General features: G+C 31.1%; 1 protein-coding gene and 1 long non-coding RNA gene across 4 annotated transcripts; one reads left to right on the top strand and one right to left on the bottom strand.

Moving 5' to 3' along the window:
• Positions 1-159: 159 nt before the first annotated feature.
• Positions 160-19,956, bottom strand: LOC105146194 (beta-1,3-galactosyltransferase 5). Of its 3 annotated transcripts, none has more exons than XM_087403741.1 (3): positions 19,758-19,956; positions 3,219-3,805; positions 160-2,909 (listed from the first exon to the last, which is right to left on the bottom strand). In XM_087403741.1, the coding sequence occupies exons 2-3, from the start codon at positions 3,775-3,777 to the stop codon at positions 2,395-2,397; spliced, it is 1,074 nt and encodes a 357-aa protein (XP_087259867.1). In that variant the 5' UTR covers positions 3,778-3,805; positions 19,758-19,956; the 3' UTR covers positions 160-2,394. The 3 variants fall into 3 exon arrangements, with proteins under 3 accessions (XP_087259867.1, XP_011054601.1, XP_011054602.1); XM_011056299.2 differs by having other exon boundaries at positions 3,219-3,809; positions 19,333-19,955; XM_011056300.2 differs by lacking the exon at positions 19,758-19,956 and adding an exon at positions 9,768-9,868 and having other exon boundaries at positions 3,219-3,809.
• Positions 9,830-18,984, top strand: LOC147910336 (uncharacterized). The gene is made up of 2 exons (XR_015544318.1): positions 9,830-9,914; positions 10,327-18,984. It is a non-coding gene; the product is annotated as an uncharacterized LOC147910336 (long non-coding RNA).
• Positions 19,957-21,267: the final 1,311 nt, after the last annotated feature.

Below are 21,267 nucleotides of genomic sequence, written 5' to 3'. Positions count from 1 at the left end.
ATCATTATTTTTGACATTGATCTCATCTCTGTGTATACTTCTTCAAATTAAATCATACAGTTAATATAGTTTACGATTTGCTACAAAAGTTAAAATTATTATAGAAGATAATAAACGCTGAGAATAAACGCAAAGAATGAACATAAAAAATACACCATGTAATTTAAATAATTCCATTATTTATTTAAATTATAAGTATATTTACTCCATCACAAGAATTATTCTATGTAATATTTCACAGTATTGCGAGGATACTTCCCTCTTTCAGGAAACGATACATAATAACACGGTAAATATAAAGAAAAATTCAGTAGAGTAAAAACGTCTGAGAATATACAAAGAGGAATAATGCGTGAGATCCTTTAATAACTAATAATCAATTTCTTTATGTTATAATACAATATAAACACATACAGCTCAGTTCCAGAAATTGTGAATGAAAACTTGAAGTGACAACGGAACCCGAATTTATTCCTGATTATATAATATCATTACAGGAAATTCGGTTCTCAATACGGTGCTGATGAGTAGAATTATGCGTTTTATTCCGCATTCGTTGTATTTCAAATGAAAAAAGAAAAGAGTACAATGAAGTAACGTTATCACGTTGACTATTGACCTTAAGTGAATCACGGTAACTAAAAGCTAGCATGATTTTCACACTTGAGTTTACAGGCACGTACTTTCATAGTACCGGATACAATCGTGGTGACCAACCGATTTTTACATAAAAAATTTATAGACGTTCAAAAACGGACAAATATCTGCGATCTCTGTATCTAATTGCGAATGGACCCTTGTTTTGGGGTTGTACTTGTTGCTACGTAACAATATTAATCCGACTCGTTAATGTTCTTGCGTAACAATGTAATATCTTAAAATTTGCTTGTTAATACGTTAATATGTTTAAGTGCATTCACAAATGTGGTTCCACGATGAACTTCCGTTAAATTTACAATAAAAGTAACATGCTCGTCACTCGCAAATTTCTATCACTGCGAGAGGAGCATGTTTTCGAGACACGTAAGTTTCGCGTAGAGAACTTTCGCCTTTCAATACTAATATAATATTAGTATTATCCTTCTCACATTTATACATACTATGGCATTTTTGTAAGTGTAAATAAAAAAATAGCTGATGTTTTGTCTTTTTAGAATAATAAATTAATATTTTAGAGATTGTATAAAATATTAAATTTAACTAAATTTATATCACTTAATAACCAGGGCTCATAAGCAATTTATTGCGTAAATTGAATAATTATTACTTTATATACATATAATTGACAGGATTCGCAAAAAATTTTACATAAATATCTTCAATTTATACGAAATGATCTTTTCTCAACTTTAAAGCAGAAATTTAAAAATAATACAAATAAAATTTCAAAAATGTAAAAATGTGCGGTATGTGTGCGTGTGTACTGCATAACGATAAAACGAAAAAAGTAATACAATCTGTACATAAAAAATCAGATATGGCAATTGTGCTATAAATAACTGTTTACTCCATGTCATAATTATATAATTATAATTTAAACAATTTCCGAAATCTAAAGCGTAAAAAAATTGTGCACGCCTTCAAAATTAATTTTATTTCAAACAACGTTTAATTACAAGCCTTGATTATAGATTAACAGTCTCGAATAGAGAAATAAACCCTTTCAATTTAGTAGATAAGTAAATATATAATCTTGAGTAAATTTACACTATATTTGAGTATTTTTCGAATATAAATAATAATTAAATACAGGAATTGAAACCGGTATCATTCCATCAAGTTTGAGTAAGTGATATTGATCCCTATGTGTTATTTGCGACATGTAAATATAACAATCGATACAAGGATCTTTTCCAAATATTAGGAACTTGGTCGGTCCAGGCATTACTCTGATGCGATAATTTGAAGTATTCTACACTAGACGAGTCGCATATAAGTACAAATTTCCACTTTGCTGTTTTCTGACCATGACTTAGCGCGAGACACAATTATGTGTCTCTTAATATCTATAATAAAAGAAATTCATCGAAATTATACCCGTTTCATTTCTTGTTTGAGACAATTGTAAATTTCGTAATATGTGTTTGCTGCGCTCTGTGTGTGTATGTGTGTATGTGTGTGTATATGCGTGTGTGTGTGTGTGTGTGTGTGTACATATATACACATATGCACATGTAACGCATTATTACGTACGTATCATACATAATATGGCGTTTGTATATTGTGCAAATAATCGAACACTTATGTTGAACTGTTGTACAGGGCATATCGCAATGCATATAGAATTAAGATACGCAGAAAGTATATAAGAACACTCGCTGTTCGTATCTCTCTTTCTTTCCGCCGTTCTCGTGTTACGACGATCAAGTATAACGAAATTGTTCTATTAGACGTTTAATTCAATAGGCTTTCACTGCTAGGCCGTGGTTTAGTAACCAGACTATATAAGGCTCGTATTCCGTTCTCCGTTAGATCCGGAGGCCCGAACAAAAAATCCCGTCGAGTGTTCGGATTCGACAGCAGGTCCCGCATGCTCTCAGTCGTAAGCACCCAAGAGTGTAATGAGGTTTGCGTTAAATTTACTTTCCTAGCCAGTGTCCCGGTAATGTGAACGTCATCGATCCAAAAGTACGGCTCTTTCTGAGCCTCGCGGTACAGTATAAATACACTATCGGGAGAGTATAGGATCGCCCATCCAGCACAATATGCAGGATAAAGTCTACCGGGATACTCCCGAGGAGAGACGCGCCATTTTGAACGCCAGGATCTCTTCACTGCGGAAGCCGACAGAAGATCACAGAGAATCAGACGTCTTGCACCCCACGGCGAAAGGCCATGCGTTAGAAAGTCCAGCATGGCCGGTAAATGAACAAAAACGTCATCGTCTAATTTAAGAATATATTTGGCACCTGAAACAAAAAACAATAACATCAAAATCAGATATAAATATTATATCCTTGTAATTTTAATAAAAATATAAAAAGTAAAAGATAAAGATTGTATGGTCTTTATAAGAAAAAAAAATTGCACGCAATCAAATCAATATTAAATCTATTCAATCAAATATCAATTATTATCAATTATTATCAGCTATTATCATTATAATATTGTTGTAATATCTAATATGAAACACAAAAAAAAACGAAATGATCGCAAACCAAAAATAAATAAAATTAAGTTTTAAAACGGTGGACATCATAATTATGTTCGCTTCTTACTTGGACAATAATAAGTAGCCCACTTTAATCCCATAACGTGCTTGTAGGTCATGTTTCTGTAGGCATCAAGAAAGTTTCCCTGTATTAAGTCTTGGTATTTCTCGTTCTCCTTCTCGAGTTTGGATTGATATTTCTCTGAGTACCCCACGAGAAATAATAAAGTCACGTCCGGCGCTTGTTGACCCCAGGTCTCCCGCACGACATGCCTCTTCGGAAAATTCCCTGGCGCCGAGTGAACCAACATTAACAGCAATGGCTGCGTACGATTACAGGGATTGTGGTTCATAATGAACCTAAAGTCCGTGATGTTGATCAGCGTGGATTTATCATCGGACGGAAGTTCGTTTATTGAGTAGGACTGCGTGGAGGGTGTGACGTTTCCGGGAAATATAAGGATATATCCTGGCGCGGCCACACCGCCGCTGGAGTAAGGAATCGGCGATCCTGAACCATCGATGTGAATCCAAAACGAGAAGCATCCAGTTAGTGCCAAAACGACCACAAAGATGAGGGTGCATGGCGAAGTACCGGAGGCATGTAGCCGCCGCTTATCCAGCATACTAATAAGCCCCTTTCATCATATACATCTGCCTGAAAATACGAATATCCTCGATTAGGTAACTTGTTCTCACCTTTACAGATTATTACATGTATTATAGATCCTGTGCGTTCCAAGTATCTCATGGTCCTCATGAACATCCTTATTGTAGACTGTATCAGTTTTATAGAATATACATTAAAATATACCTCTTTTTACAATTTACAAAGAGAAACAAAGTAATTAATAAAAGCTTATTAAGAGCTTACTAAGAGCCAACAAGAATCCGTAGTTATGCAAAGTATATGTTTATTAGTGAAAAATTATGCAATTCACAATTACACGCAAACGTTTCGACTTATGAGTTCTAGTCTTCCTAAGCGCAACTAACCGCAAGAAGATTCTGATCGGAAAAATGAACGTTGGCGTCATTTGATAAAACGTAATAGATACGTTTATAAAAAAAAAGATAAACTAAAGATATCTAGTCATTAAAGTAACGTAATAGTAAACAAGTGTGTTTACTCATTGTTATAATCACTGAGAAAACACACAGTACATATAAAATTCTATGAAGCCGGACAGTAACATAGCCCAGAACGTTACTGACGTCAGAAATAAAATAGACAATGATAAAAGAAAATTATAGTCAGGAAAAGTGGTCAGCAATTGACATATGATAAAAAACTAACAATTAGAGTAGACGATAAATATGACTAATACTAGGAAACAACAGTGAGAATGTTTTTTTAGTTTTTACATATTATAATATTATGAGAATTTTATAAATTTTTATTTTAGAAAGCGCTATAAAATTTTTGATCGTAAAATATATATGTATATATTATATATATATATATATATATATATATATTTACAATATAAATAATATCAATTCTTTTCGCTCGTATAATTTACAACAAATTAATAAATAGTAAAATCCAGATCAATACATTAAACGAGTTATAGTTAGATGTACTACATAATATTTATTAATCATAAATTATAATTTTCTGATAAATTTCAACAAATTTTTATCAAGTTTGACTACATATGATATAGTTGCAATATACCGTCCTTTGTAACACGAAGGTGAGATAATTCTTGGAAATCTGTTATATTATTTATTGTACTCGAATATGATATGATCCTCATAATATGTTAATATAATTAGATATTTGAGTATTTGTGCGGTTGACGAGGACTAAGTATAATCGGAACGTACCGTTGAAACTTATCGTCGGAAAATTATAATTTGTGATTAATAAGTATTATTTAGTATACTAAATATAGCACCTAATTATAACTCATTTAATGCATTGACCTGGGTTTTACTATTTATTAATTTATATATATTTATATATGTATGTATGTATGTATGTGTATATATATATATATATATATATATATAAATTATATAATAAAATATTTAATTATGTATTAATTATATATTTATTAATTATACAGAATGTTCCATTTTAATGCCGTAAATATTCTTGAAAAATGTGCAAAATACTGAAAAACATTTTAGACAAAAGTTGTTGGTATGCAAAGTATATGTTATTAAAAAAGTTATGTAATTCACAATTACATACAAAAAAGCACTCAGGAAGGTGCAAATAACGAAATTTAATTTCTGAAAAAAAAAAAACAATTTTTCAAGGTTTATATAAAAGTTATCGCCATTTTTTAATGAACTTATATTGGATTTTTTTTTTACATAATATGATTCCTCTAATTATAGATCATTGGAGCCCAGTCCTCTTCTTTAATCTATATATAATATATATTTACCTTATAATTTTATAAAAGTAACTTGGATCATTATTTGCTTCTAGAACATTTTTTTTTTTACGAAAAAGAGGAAAACATATACTTAGGTCATATTAGTTCTTATTACATGCTCTAAATACTACTTTTTCTGAAATCTTCACTGCACTCATGTAAATATTTGCAAATGTCTCGTAATTTTTTTTAAGTTCAGAGAAATGGTTTTTCTTTTAAAACTATCAATTTTCAATTTTAGGCTTATATTATCAGCAAAAAATTAGAAAAATATTACGATATTTAAATAGATCATATAAAGTCTGGTTACCTTATATCAATTTCACACACGCACATCCAAGGAGAGTACGAGTTTTAAAAATTTTATAAACAATAATAATTCCACTTGCTCAAAGTTGTGTGTGTGTGTGTGTGTGTGTGTGTGTGTGTGTGTGTATGTGTGTTGTGTATGAAATTGCAAAGTTAAAAAGTATTAAATAATGCTGTTCGCAAGAAGTTTCCCACACGAATCAATGACTAAACTACGAAGAGCCGCACACGAGGCATAACGTATAACTAGCTATCGACACCGGTAAATCTTTAAGAGAAGACGATTTTAAGAGTCTGATTCGATGATTTATCTCGAGATCATTTAGATTTTTATTATCTGATAAGTATAATTTTATCGATAAGCAAATTTAGTACACAAACTAAAAGCAAATATCTACGTGCGAAATTACAATATATTAATTCTAACAGTGTTTCTTTACACACTTCAGACTGTTCATAATAAATAACGATATACTTTGTACTTCAAAATAATAATTTTATAAATATTTGGATAAGTTGATGATAAAACAGACAAGGAAATACAAGAATTTAAAAAAAATTCACTTAGAAGGAAAAGTATTAAAACATTTTAAATTATTATGAATTGAAAAACTTAAATATTTACGAAAGCTATAGCATCTGCACATAACATTTGTAGAAATCCTTTAATGTTGCTTGATAATGTCCGAGAAAGCTTAAGATTGAAATTACGTTATATAAAATACATATTTTTATCAAGTATGCAGTAAACAATTAAAATATTTGCATTTACAATAATAAAATCAGAAATGTATAAAGATGCTGCTTATTACTGAAGTTATAGAACTAAAATAATTCGAAAAAATCTCAATATGCTCGATAAAATTAATATAATAAAATTACCCTTTGGTATGCTCTTTAAATTATATGCATAGGGAATTCGCTTAAGTTAAATTATAAAATCGAATTAAATTGTAAAACTAATTTTCCTCGAAAACCGCGGATGAACTCTCACAACAATATTCGTATAAATTGCAAAAGTGACTCTGTAGGAAAATCGATAAAAGTTTCTTTTTAACAAGCCAGGACAACATAACAATGGTATATTCGTAGACTTACGAGAGTACTAATTCCGAGTGCAAACACGCGACAACTGTTACTCAACTTTTCTGTTAGCTTCTGTAATCTACCAGTATAGATATGGCAATCTTATCCCACTCAATTTAAACGTAGAATATGATATTTGACAACGACGAATTAATCATAACTTGAAATATATTTTTTTTTATCCAAAAATTAAAAATACCTTTTCAAAAAGGACTTCTGATAACAAGATAAAAAATATTTTTAGTGTACGTAATCTTACCACAACTTTACACAAAAAACAATATTAAAACTGGATTAATAATTTCGATTTTTCTTCTTCAAACTAAATAAGATTGACTTGCAGGCAAAAGTAACGCATGCAAATTTAAGTCTACATATTCTTAGAACAAATCTTTATCTGATATTACAACGCACGATGCTGCTGCCACAACATTTGGCACGAAACCAAGATCATTTTATTCTAGATTTGAGAATTTTCCATTTAAAATATTCCTCTGTTAACAATAAATATAAATCTTATTTTATGATAGATAAAAGAGTATATATATATATATATTGGATCTGGAAATCTTTTCTATAGATGTAGCAATAAACTATGTATTAATATATTGAATTTATCATTTATCAACATCATGACATTAAGCATTAAAAATTTACGTTGCAACAATTTACGTCATCGAGTATTATGCACAGTTATTTTTATATCGTCTTATCATTTCGTTTATCATTTCTCCATTTTCTTATTACTATAAAAAAAAGCATCTTTGATAGACATTATACATTATTCTACAGTTTGTAAGCTATATAGACTATCTTTCATTCTCTTATCAAAGTTAATAAAAATTATATTTAAATGAGATCATATATATGGAGTTCTGAGTTTTTGTAATGTTTAATGACAAACATACAGCACGAGTTGTGATGAGATGTGACGTGCTTCATACTACACAACTATAATTTCGAAGCAACTTGTACTATATATTTTTCAGCTGTACGTCAAGGACACAAAAAGTTCATGAACGAATAGCGACGGTCGATTAGCACGTGATGAATTCATTATTTCACATCGTTGAAAGTAGCTTACTTAGTGTCTATTAGAACGCCGGCATGTCATTAAGACTAAAAAGTGGTTAGATCGATTTGTTGTTTGACTGTAGTCAAGGCCGTTATGAACTTGATATGTCAATCCAAGACCGATAAACATCATTTGTAGATGAATTTTTCAATTTCAACGGTGAAACAAGGCTAGTACATGCTTTTGTATATAGTATGTGTGTTGATATATGTGCTGTATGTTCCATTATCTTATTACGTAGATACAGTTCTATATTGGAAGAGAATTAAGCCCCAGCCAATAGACTGAAAACACTTTAAAGTATCTATTTCTAACTTCCTCCGTCTTCTCACGTATGTGAAATCGAATATCAAGAACGTGCACTAGGATGCTAATGCCTGAGGGATGTCGACTGTGCAATATCAGTCAATATCGATCAATATCGATATGTTTGTTGCGTTGTTACGTTTCCTAAGCAGATGTACGGCAATCTGCATAAGCTATGAACAAGAAGCCTCGTATTTAATCGAGATAATCCATTTCATACGGCTCGTATTGCTGTAATGGGCACAACATGCAATATCAAAGATAGAACATCTCGCTTGAAAAGCACGGCTATTCGCGCTTTCATAATTATCTTCTTATTGCGAAACGGACAGATCACACGTTAATCTTTATTCAAAATAAACAAGAGATAAAAATTTAATTCGTTCCATAAAAATATTTAATCTGTAATAAACGTACTAAAATTAATCCGGACATTATCTCGCTTTTTTTACTGCCCACTCGATTCTATCTGAAACTCGATGCCACGTAAGATAACAAAAAGATACGATAATCACTGATAATTTATCTTATTTGTATTGAAAAAGTCTGCATTAATCACATGGTTAATTGTAACTTTAGTTGAAAATGAACAAATCAGAATTTTTTGATAAACCTATTAAAAATAATGATATGAAGTGGCTTTGAAATTAAATCCAATTAATTGAATAAGGAGCATATAAGTTGATTATTATTTGCGAGTAATGTCTTCATAAATTTATTTAGATCGAAACAATAAAGAAAACGTTTATTTATATATTAGTCATGTACAAATAAATTTATGAAGACATTATTCGCAAATAATAACCAGTGTTGGCTTATATGCTCCTTATTCAATTAATTAAATCTATTAAAATTCTAATTAAAATAGATTTTTTATTAATATGATCAGAATTTTCTGCTCCATTAATTTTCAACCAGAAATTCATCTTAATGATCTTATTCGGTAATGCAATTGATCCCTTTTTTTTATAAAGCATGGCGAATAATACTCATCGTTCGAGAGTTAATTTATAGGATTATAACTAATCGCAGTTGCGGTAATGTGGTTTCGGAATAATTCATCTTCCTCACTTGACCTCATTTACAGAGATTAGCAAGTAATTAGGCGACTTGTAAGCGATTAGGCCAGAAGTGCTGTGCGGCTTGCATACGCGGTCAGTTCACGCTCTAATATTCGTAAAGCAAAATGGTAATTCTACTTTCGCGCAACTAAATCATTTCAACTGGTGAGGAACGATCGCGAAAACACGCGAGTGCGATTTCGTTATCGTTGAGTTCCAATTATACGTCCGTATCGTAATTAGAAGTCGGATTAGTTTTCGTAGGGCGGAGGCTTAGTCAGAAGCTGATTAAACACACGATATGTTACGCCCCGGTTCAAGACGAGATTTTACAATAATACAGATATCCACATCGTCACTATCGCCAGAGTAAACGGAATACTACGCACACAAGAACTGATTGACTGTCTTGATCCTTGAATCATTGGTTTCGGAGTCGGTGTTATCGATCCCGTGAGTTCATGCACTGACACATATTACGCTAGTCTTAACACTTGAAAATCAAATCAATAAGCTCTTCTGGAATTTTTTCTCACGTAAGTTTGGCTGCAGACGTCTTGCGATGTAAGTGGGAAAATTACTTCGCAAAGATATAAAGGTTTTCCTCCTGAGCTTTCTTTAATTTCATAAACAGTAATATTAATTTCTAACTTTTAATGCTCTCTATAGCTCAAAAATAAAGTGCTATATTTAAAAACTCATTAACAAATAATAAACCTAAATATTTCTTTTTATCAACTTGTTACTTTATTTTTGTTTAAAATATATGTAATAATATCACATGTTTTACTTTCGTAAAATTTAGAACTAACAATAAATTTTTTTATTATTATCTGTAAATAAACAGAAAAAATTAACTGTACGAAGAGAGCAGAGGGGAAAACTGATCGTTAAATTTTGAATATAAAATTTGTTTTTTATTCCTGCACTAGTTTATTACTCTTCTAGAACTCTGTTTATCGCTTTCACCAAATACCAAACATGAATCCATTTCACTTTGAGTTCGAAAAATGTATATTAGTTCAGCTACAGGAAACAACTTTTAAAAGAAATAAAAAATGGAATAACATAACTTAATAATGAATTTTGCAACATGACTGACAAGCTATCGAACAGATTTGTAAAGAGATTTTTTTTTCTTTTATGCTATTATATATTTTGTGTATTAGTATTGTAAAATTTACATATATTTATTTCTCATTGTATTCTGTAAAATATTCACAAAATAATAAAGATCGAGAACACGAAGAAGCATTTGCACGCGCAAATCGTGCGTAAAAACGGAGGATTCACGTGCGATCATTCGTAGTACACCCTTTAATACGCCCTTAGGTTGCCGACCCTCAAAGGCACGTTAGATCAGTCGAGGAAAATTACGCCGCATTCATCCACGTACGCGAGAAAAAAATTACACATCACCGACAACAACAACATCGACGTCGACGACGACGTCGACGACGACATCGATGAATTTTCCATACTCGTCTGAATCGTTTGAAACTGGGTGATGACGCACACCCTTTATCTCTTAGGTTCTACATTCGTTGCCAAACAACCCGGCACCAGAACGGCGGCTGCCAGGAGTGGCATAAGAAGAAAGAAAATCCGAAAATACTTTTATACAGAGTGTCTGGAAATAATCGCCAAATATTTCATGGGCAGATAGAGAGAACTAAACTGAGTCGAAAAGTCCTCTACCATTTTGCAACTTTCGCAATAGTTAACAAGATATTAATTACTAAAAATTGCCAAATATTGGTCTTGAATAATTTTTTACTCAAATACTATCAACTTTATAGAAAAGCTGCAAGAGATAAAAATCATTTATTTTCTTCTCATAAAGTTCTAAGAATTTTTTCAGAATTTTTTCAGACTTTTTTAATACCGTATTTTCTCATGTGAAAAATGAGAAAATGCAGTATTAAAAAGTTAATAACTATTGCGAAAATTGCAAAATGGTAGAGGACTTTTCGACTCAGTTTAGTCCTCTCTACCTGCCCATGAAATATTTGATGATTATTTCCAGACACCCTGTATATATATTATTTTTTTATGATAGAAATCATTGCTTTTCGATATAGAACGATCAAAGAGGTGGATCTAAAATTCTTCAAAAAAGATTTTTTTATTTCTATAGAAACAGTTCCACTTTAAAAAGATAATTTCATTATTTTTGTTTTAGATAATTTTAGATCAAAAAAGTAAAGAAATATGTGAGAAAAGGAAGTTGAAGATGTATGTTATTTCACCTTAAGCAGGGAAATGAATTCATTCTAACTTTACGAAGTAAACTTTAAAAATATTTCTAAAAGAAATAATGTTGCAGCTTTCCGTGTGGTTGATTGAAAATATGAACTTCAATTTCAGTTTTCGTTTTTATACGTATGTGTGTCCTTGGTTGTGTCGTAAATAAAGAAGAACTCGATGAAACATATATGACATATAAGAATGAGAACTGTTGGCAAAATATTTGTACAACTGTAATTTAAAAAGATTACCTAAGTAAAGATATCAAAACGATCTTCTTTTTTAAAATAATATATTTAATTTACCGTAAAATTAATAATCCATTTAATAATCATTTGGGTGTAACCAGTAGCAGTCCTTAAATTAAAATACGATAATATTAGATAATCGCTCTGAACTTTAATCACACTCAACTCATTGATTAAAAAAAATGAGGCAAGTTAATTATAAGGCAAGTTTATATTACTAGATATCTCAATGAGTTATTATTTAGCTGGCCCTTCTTGAATCAATGTCACGCGAGTATACTGTCGCGAATACTTCATTTCATGTCATGTACAAAAGGGCTTTTAATATAATATATATCTATGACAAAGTGTGATAGCGTCCCTTCAAAGAGCAACCGTACGCGAAAGCACAATGTTGAACTGAAATTTTCGCGGCGGCCCCTTAAAAAATTGAATTTTCGAGTGGAAAGTTTGGAGGAAAAAATTCCTCCGGCCATTCCTGCGTCGCCATGATTTATTCATAGTGCTCTAAAGTTCTAATGCTACGCGTAAACCCGCACGAAATGTATTCTCTTTTCAATATACACGAAAAAAGAAATTGAATACACGTGTCGACTTTCCCTGAATGCGATCTAAGAAATGTCTTACAAGTATCAAAATTCTTAGCATGTTATAGACGTTGAACTCAATTAAAAACCTTTTCATTTTGTTCTTTTTTTAGTATTACAGATCTGCTTTACAGAAAGGATGGTTTTACTGAAGTATATAAAAATTTGGATGGGTAACTCTGGTATATACGCCGCATCTATCAAAAAACTTAATTTATTAAGTATTATTTACTATGTTTAAAATAAACGAACTATATCAGTAAAAACTTTGTACTGTCTACTATTATAAAAAAAATATTAGAAATCTGAAATATTTATATTTCGTATTAAAAAATAAACTTTTGTAAGCTCTTGCATTTTTGCCGTATATCCCATAGGGATGGGATATATAACTATTCATAGGGAGAGGAAGGATATGTACAGCTCATGAGAAATTTTACAAATAATGCATATAAATAAATAAAATGACACAATAACTTATAAAATGCGTTTATAAAATTTTATTAAGGAATAAGAATGATAAATATGTATATGAAGTACTAAATAATAATTACAATCTTCCCACATGTATTATAAGTGTTATGACATGAGGTACATATTTCAGATACATATTTCAGGTACATATTTCAGGTACATATTTTATTGCATTTAATACACTGAATTCAATCTGCGTACTTTGTATGTTTTAGGCCCGATTTTATCTTGTATTTTTGTCTTGTACATCTCACCTGTTTGGGATATATAGCTTTTTTAGATTTTAAATCTCGCCCGTTAAAAAAGCTGTATATCCCAAACAGGTGAGATGTACAAGACAACAAATTAAACAAAGAATACAAGAACAAAGTACTTGTATTTTGTTACAACATGCTTTACTATATACTCATGTATCACTAAGTCTTTTGCACGTCCTACAATTATTACAATTATTTTATGTAGATTATAATTTATTTTTATAATTTGGTGCTACTTAACACAGTGACAAATCGATTCAATTCACAATAATTTCATTATTAACAGTAAGAAACTGAAATCACTATATACTGTAACACTATATTAATATAACATAAAGGCATTAATAAAGTAATTGCAGGAAAATTACTCCTACTCCTTCCTATTGTTTTTCTTACTTCTGCGGCGTAAATATCATCGTGGCGTATTTGCCGGATACCCTATATATAGATCTAAAAACAATTTTGTTGAATAATATAAGGCGCGCTCAAACTGATTACTAGAATGTGAAAATTTTTTGCAGCATTGCTTGAAATTACTACGTAATTATTTATTATACATATAATAATAATAGAATATATGTATAATAGATGGTCCAACAAAATTATTTTCAGATCCAGCTAAATTTTTAGATACTTCAACAAAATCATTCATTTCGTATTGATATATTATAATAATTAAAATCGTATTATGCGACAAAAAACTGTATTAGAACTGTATTAACTGATTTTTTCATTATTAAATTTTTTTTTGTTATTTAATTTTGAAGATATTTCTTTTGAATTTAGAAAGTGTATTCTATGCATTAGAAACCTACATTGTTATTATTTGTTAAACACATTCTATGAGGAATCTTATCTTCACGCGAAAAAAAACGTGCCTTATCGAATCAAAGTAGCTGCAAAGAAATGATATTTACAAAGCGTAACAATCATTAAATATAATATCTGAAATTAATAACTTGCAAAAAGATACATAAATAATAATAATTTACATTTTATATATATATACACACACACACACACACACACACACACACACACATACATATAACAGAATAATAGAACAGAATAGATATTAGAATAATTAATATAATATAATATATAATTAATTATTGATTATTTTAAAATATCATTCTAAAATATAAGTGTAATCATTATAATATGTGTATAAGAAATGAATATAACAGTAAATATTAACATTTATTCTAATTTCTTTTTAATAATTTTGTATATTTTACATAACTGAAAAAAATAGTTCTTATATAATAATAATTTTATGTAAATTGTATGATAATTTTCCTGTAAAAGAATCCAAATCAAATTTGTTCATGAAAAGAATGATTTTGTTGAAGTTCATGAAAATTTAGCTGTATACAAATTTAAAAATAATGGACTAAAATAATTATGCAGTACATTCAAGTTGTTTGCTAGAATGTCAAAAGTTTTTATAGCATTATTTGTCGCGTTTGAATTTCCTACAAAATTACTTTAATGGCCCAGCAAAATTATTTTTAGATCTGTTTACTAGAATCTATTCGAAACTACTTTTTTGCCTCCGGTCGAAACCGAAATTTTTGGATAAACATCTTACAAACATCATATGATTTTCAGAAAATCATTGAAAATTGAACTATGTAAAATTTATGTATTCTTATAAAAATCAGATGTTATTAATATCTTATTATTCCTTAAATTATAAAGAATTTCCTATAAATTATAAGCAATAATTAATATTCATAATTCAAGTACTAGACATGATAGCAATTTGGTGAATAAAAAAGGATAAAGAAGGAAGAGACAGCGCAGTTTATTTTTATAGCAATTGACATCGATTAGTCGACGATAATCTTATTGAAAAAAATCACGTCACCAAACGAAATCATGTAATTAAGATAAATAAATCACGTAACGAATTGTTTCAAACCAGTACGTAATTTTTTAAATTACGTAATTTGAAAAGTCACATAATGCTTTTTTTTCTTCTATTTCTATCATTCAATTCTTTAAAATTCGATAAATATAAAATCACATAATAGATGAAATTAGTTTTAATATCATTTATTTAAAATCTAAAATTACAATACGTAATTTAAAAAAAATCACGTACTGATTTGGAACAATCCGATACGTGATTTACTTATTTTAATTACATAATTTCGTTATGTAATTTTGTTTGACGTAATTTTTTTTCAGTAAAGAACATAGTTTGTCGAATACTCGCCGGCGCGATGCAATTTGTAGTTTCGATTTACTTACCGAAATTTTCTCTTAATTTCAACCGAAACTGAAATCAAACCGAAACTCCGATTTTTTAGAGTGCTCGGAATTAGTTGCCCATTTCGGGCAGATTCCTGAGGCGACCCCCACTACCACTCGAGACTCGGCGGCCGAGCCCACGTGACGCTATGCCCCAGGAGCGTCGCGATACAAAAAGTATACTGGGAGCATATCTTCCGGCAAATATCATTCAAATGTTTTCTTTCCTACATGATTTTTATTTTAATATTTCAATTTTTTATTATTAAAATATTATGTGTATATTCTACAATAATATAATAATAAGCAATAATATAGTAAGCAATTATTATAATACTGTAATTACGTCGTAATACTATATTATTGCTTATTATTGTAGAATATACACATAATATGTTAATAATAAAAAATTTTAATATTAAAATCATGTAGGAAAGAAAATATTTTAATGATATTTGCCGGAAGATATGCTCCCAGCATACTTTTTGTATCGCAACGTTCCTGGGGCACAGCGTCACGTGACCTCGGCCGCCGAGTCTCGAGTGGTAATGGGGGGGTCGCCTCAGGAATCTGCTCGAAATGGGTAACTAATTCCGAGCACTAAAATTATCGAAACTGACAGAAACCAAAACCAAAATTTCGGTCGGACTCTACTGACTATCTAAATTTTTAGATACTTCAAAAATAATTCTTTCTGTATTAAAGTTGTTCCCGAGGCAATATCTGCACGTTAATAGCAAATTCGATTTGATGTACTTTAGCTATTTTGATGCACATTAAAGCCGTAAGATTGACGTAAAAACATGTGTTTAATATAGAAATAGATTAAATCGCCAAATATTCAATACATTTCATTGTATTATTAGGGAAAATGTGTATTAAAAATCAATAAATAATAACAATTCCAATAATTAAATAAATTAAACAATATAATATAGACTAAGAACAACTCAGAATAATGAGAACAATATTATTGTAAGCAATCTAAAAACGTTTACAGACGTTTCGATTTCTATTAGATCCTTCTCAATGTTAAAAAATAAATTTAAATGTTACTGGTAACTACGCAAGATGTTCAATATATAAAAAGCGCATGTGTATTCGCTATTGGAAAGAATAATTATGGCAAGATACGGCCTAGATTCAATCAGTTTCCTATCGGAACTTGTTATTAGTCTTTTCCAGAAGTCACATAATCGTATGAAGTCTATAATACCGTAAGCTTCCTCTCAAATTTACAATAGGTTGGTCCTAATGAAATTAATATAAAGATACATACATCCTTCATATTCTTTTTGCAACTGTTGATTAACATTCGAACATTCATAAATTAATTTAAAAAAAAAACAAAAAAATATAAATTGAGTACTGAAAGTAATTATATAATACAGAGATATCAAATGAGTCTTAATACTGTCGAATTTTAAGATGTAACAAAACAATATTACATTACTCTCAGAGTTCGACAGTATTAAGACCCGTTTTGATATCTCTGTATTATATAATTGCTTTCAATACTCAATTTATATACATATATTTTTTTAAATTAATTTGGATGTTCGAATGTTAATCAGTAATTGCAAAAAGAATATGAAGGATGTACGTATCTTTAATTTATTACATTAATTTATTACATTAATTTCATTGAACCAACCTATTGTAAATTTGAGAGAAAGCTTACGGACTTCATACGATTATATGACTTCTGGAATAGATTAACAATAAGTTCCGATGGAAAGCTGATTGAATCCGTATCTTGCCATAATTATTCTTTCCAACATGCGAATATACAATGCGCTTTTTATATATTGAACATCTTGCACAGTTACCGGTAACATTTACATTTATTTTTTAACATTAAGAAGGACCCAATAGAAGTCGAAACGTTCGTACGTTTTTAGATTGCTTACAATAATATTGTTACTCACATATACCCTGAATTGGTTCTTAGCTCTATATTATATTGTTTAAAAATGTGCATTTTATAATTCGAAATATTTGCATTTAATTTTTACACCTAAACAAAAAATCCGTATATAACGGTTTTAACATGCAACAACGCGCACTAGTGCGTCTAATCGAATTCCCTGGAAAACACCGTTCTGTATACATATAAAATTAATTTTCTGTATGTTTGTCTGTTGTGATATCAAGCGAAAAGGGCAGGAACAGTGCTATAACTAAGCAGGAGCCCAGCGTATACGTGTATATATACCTTGGTCAAACAACTCAGAACACCCTGTGTATACGATATTATTGATTTCCGAGTCATCCTAGATAATTATTTTCTTTCGCAACAAACCTTGTACAATTTACACAAAAGTAGCACGTGCTCATCGGAAGCCCGCACACGTCGTGGAATATCGCGCAAGTCGGATCGTTATGAAAAAAACACATGTGTATTTTTTCATCGCGGGCACAAAGTCTCGCATTCTCATTCATTTAGCGTGTCATTTAGCACCGAACGTGTGGTCGACCGGTCCTAATTACTTGTCGTTTGTTCAATAGAGAGATCGCCGATCATCGTGGGATCGAAAGCCCGAAACTTTCGTTTGAAAAAAATACGCGCACGAAAAATGACGTGAAATCATTTTCGTGCGTTTAAGTATTTAAACTCGAGGAAAACGGAAATCGTTTATTAGCGAATTATATGAAGTGATTAATTAAATCTTCGATCAACAGAATAATTCGAAATTTCTGACTACATAATTCGTCGCCCTTTATTTCCGTTTTCACCAATGCAAATTAACTTTAATTTTGATTCAATTCACCTTCCATCATTTTCTAATTTTTAACACTAGAAAAAAATAAAGAATAAGTTGAACTGAGATCAAAGTTAATTATTGGTGGGAATCGGCATTAATCTTTTTTTTCATATGTCAAACGATAAAGAATTAATAATCAATTTCGAGTTAACAAACATGTGCTGATTCTTTCTTTTTTTTCTAATTCATAAAACTAAAAAAAGATCAAACAAAACAAATTCAACCGAGATTAAAGTTAATCTATTATCTTGATAGAAATGAATGTTAATAAATTTTTTTTCATGTCAAATAATAAACAACTAACAATTCCATTCGTATTAATAGATCTTAACAGACAGATCTTAATGACAAATTAATTGAAGTTAGATCGAAATCACTCCTAAAGTAACAGTACACGATTAAATATTAATACAGATCAATAATGAATATTAATAATTAACCTTTACTTCTCGAAAATGGAACGATGAAAAACAAAAACAGTAATCGAAGAAGAAAAGCATAGACTTCAAAAAGTCAAAAGTATATCACCGCCAAAAGGACACCCACATTCTTTACTTGAAATAGATGGAAGGGTTCGCTCCAATCGTTTTTGTTTCACTTAAAATAGATACGTTTTCCGATTTTGGTGTACTTCAACTTGAACAGCTCGGCGCGATCTAAAAGCGGCATTCCAAAAGCAACATCCCGAGGATAACGGGTAACATACACGAACGGAGATGTCGCTCTGCGTGAAATGAAATTCCTATGTTCCGAGAAAGGGAGAAAAAGAAAAGCAGATACGTCGTGTGCGATCGTAAAAAAAAAAAAAAAACCCTCACCGGAGAGACGCGCGGAGGTATCCTCAACGTTTCCGTCCGAAAGTACGCGCGGAGTTCCGGCCGGAATTCACGCCGCCGGCACGCGCGAAAATTTCGCCGGGGAGGGATTTATCGGTGCCGACCGCCGACGGCGAAGGCCGCGAACACCCGGCACGGGGAGGGGAAAAAAAAAGCTCGTCGAGGACGCGCGGCGATCGCGGGGCACGAGTCCACGAGGACGGCGAAAAGGGGCAAAGAGGAAGGCGGGAAGGCGGGGGCGAAAGAAAGGAAAAAAAAAGAACCGATGACAGGAATGTACTTACGAGTGTCATGTGGTGAGAAACCGCCGGAGCTCATTAACACCCGCTGCGATGGCAGGAACCGCGCCACGCACATCCGGAACTCGGTTCAGCCGTGACCGAAAACATACACGGCGCGGAACGTCGGACGACGCGACACGAACTCGCCGACGGTTTGAGGTTATATACCGAAGAGAGAGTGTGTGAGTCGGAATAGGTGCGAGAGGGGGGGAGAAAGAGAGAGAGATAGCACGAGGGTGGGAGAGAGGGAGAGAGAGAGAGAGTGTGTGAACGAAAGAGAGAGAAGGGAGGGAGTGTTTCTTCAATCACCTGGTCGCACACATCGACGACGTAACGCGCCCAACTCGCCGCCGCGCGGTTCGTTCGCTCTCTCTCCCTCTCCCTTTCTTTTTCCTTCTCAATACACGTAGATGTATAGGTATATATACGTGCCGATTATTCGCGAAAACCGACGCAACGTCTCTCTCGACTGACCGCATGCTCGACCTGGTGACTACTCAACGGCTGGCTTTCTTTTTTTTCCTGGCACCCCGCATCTTTCTTCGTCGCGACGCGTGTTCCCCATCACTCGACGAAGCAGATACTCGATCAGCGGTTTAACGCGACCGCGGAGCGGCAGGCGGCAGCATGTGCGGAAGAAACTTCCTAGGTGCCGAAGATCGGTGGAATGGAAATCGAGGAGAACGTGGAGAACGACCGCTGGCGAGAGCGACGAACGCGAAACGCCACCTAAGTCCAATTCCGCTTCACGAAATCTTTTAGCGAGTTGTATGTTTTTTTTTTTACCGTCAACGAGACGAACTGCGAAATAAGCTTCTTCGATATATAATATATCCTTCAGGGTGACTTCGGCGATCAAGTTTAATCAAACTTTAATTGACTAGTGAGTAGGATTTAATTAAACTTTGATCGAAGTCGTCTCACTGAGAATCGCAACTCAATCAATGTCATGTCTATGGTAAAATTGTAAACTATGTATTTTATCGCTATATATTAATCTAATCTTTCTTTTATACACACACACACACATATATATATATATATATATATATATATATATAAAAGAGACGCTAAATTTTAATTAATATTTGTTTGAATAGTTCTAAGTAAATATTTACTAAATGCATAAACGTATATTTATTAATAACTATTAATTTCATTTAATTATCATTTTTTATTTAATATTAAATATTTATTTACTGTAAGTAATAGAATTCGATTAATTGCACTGTGCTAGATTAATGCATATTTGAAATTGTTACAATTAAACTGCAAAATTAAATGTAAAGATTTATAAATATTTTAAATAATTAGCTATTTAATAATGGTATTGTCACGTTATTTAACAGAATATATAATACATGTATATTATATTATTGTCAAAGTTGATTACTGGTCACTATATTTAAATACTTTATATAAAGTAGCACATTTAATATACACTAATGTAGTAGTGCAAGCGAATTTATCATAAACGTTTACTTAGAATACTATTTTTTAAAAATATGAATTTGTACATATTGAATTAATTTTAAAAAAAATATGTATTAATATTTAATAAATTTTGTTACTGTATCAAATTACGAAAAGTGATTTTTATTAAATATATCTGTATTAATAAAATATTATTAATTATCGATTAAATGAACTGAGGTTTGATCAAACTTTAATCAATTTTATTGATTATAAGGATCGCAATTCTATACTTTTTATTGAGGTACATATTATAAAAAAACTGAAATGCTTATCATTTTTTTAAATATCTTTGTATTTAAAGAAACATAAAGTAGAATTATTTATATTAATAAGTATAAAAGATTTCTGAAATAATATAAGAAATGACATCCGATTGACATCAAATATTATGAAACGAGATGAAAATTATAAAAATGAGCAAATTTATTAAATGTTGTCCAATGAAATTATGAATATTTTAAA

This window comes from Acromyrmex echinatior, chromosome 3, assembly GCF_024713525.1.
Source record: "Acromyrmex echinatior isolate Ae372 chromosome 3, ASM2471352v2, whole genome shotgun sequence".
In the NCBI taxonomy this organism is placed as follows: Eukaryota; Metazoa; Arthropoda; class Insecta; order Hymenoptera; family Formicidae; genus Acromyrmex; species Acromyrmex echinatior.
The sequence above is the reverse complement of the archived record's forward strand: the minus strand, read 5'-3'. Positions and strand labels throughout refer to the sequence as shown.

Coding starts and splice junctions, on each gene's coding strand:
- LOC105146194 (XM_087403741.1), bottom strand. CDS start 3,777: ATGCTGGATAAGCGGCGGCTACATGCCTCCGGTACTTCGCCATGCACC. Junction 2,910..3,218: donor GGCTACTTATTATTGTCCAA/GTAAGAAGCGAA, acceptor TTTTTGTTTCAG/GTGCCAAATATATTCTTAAA.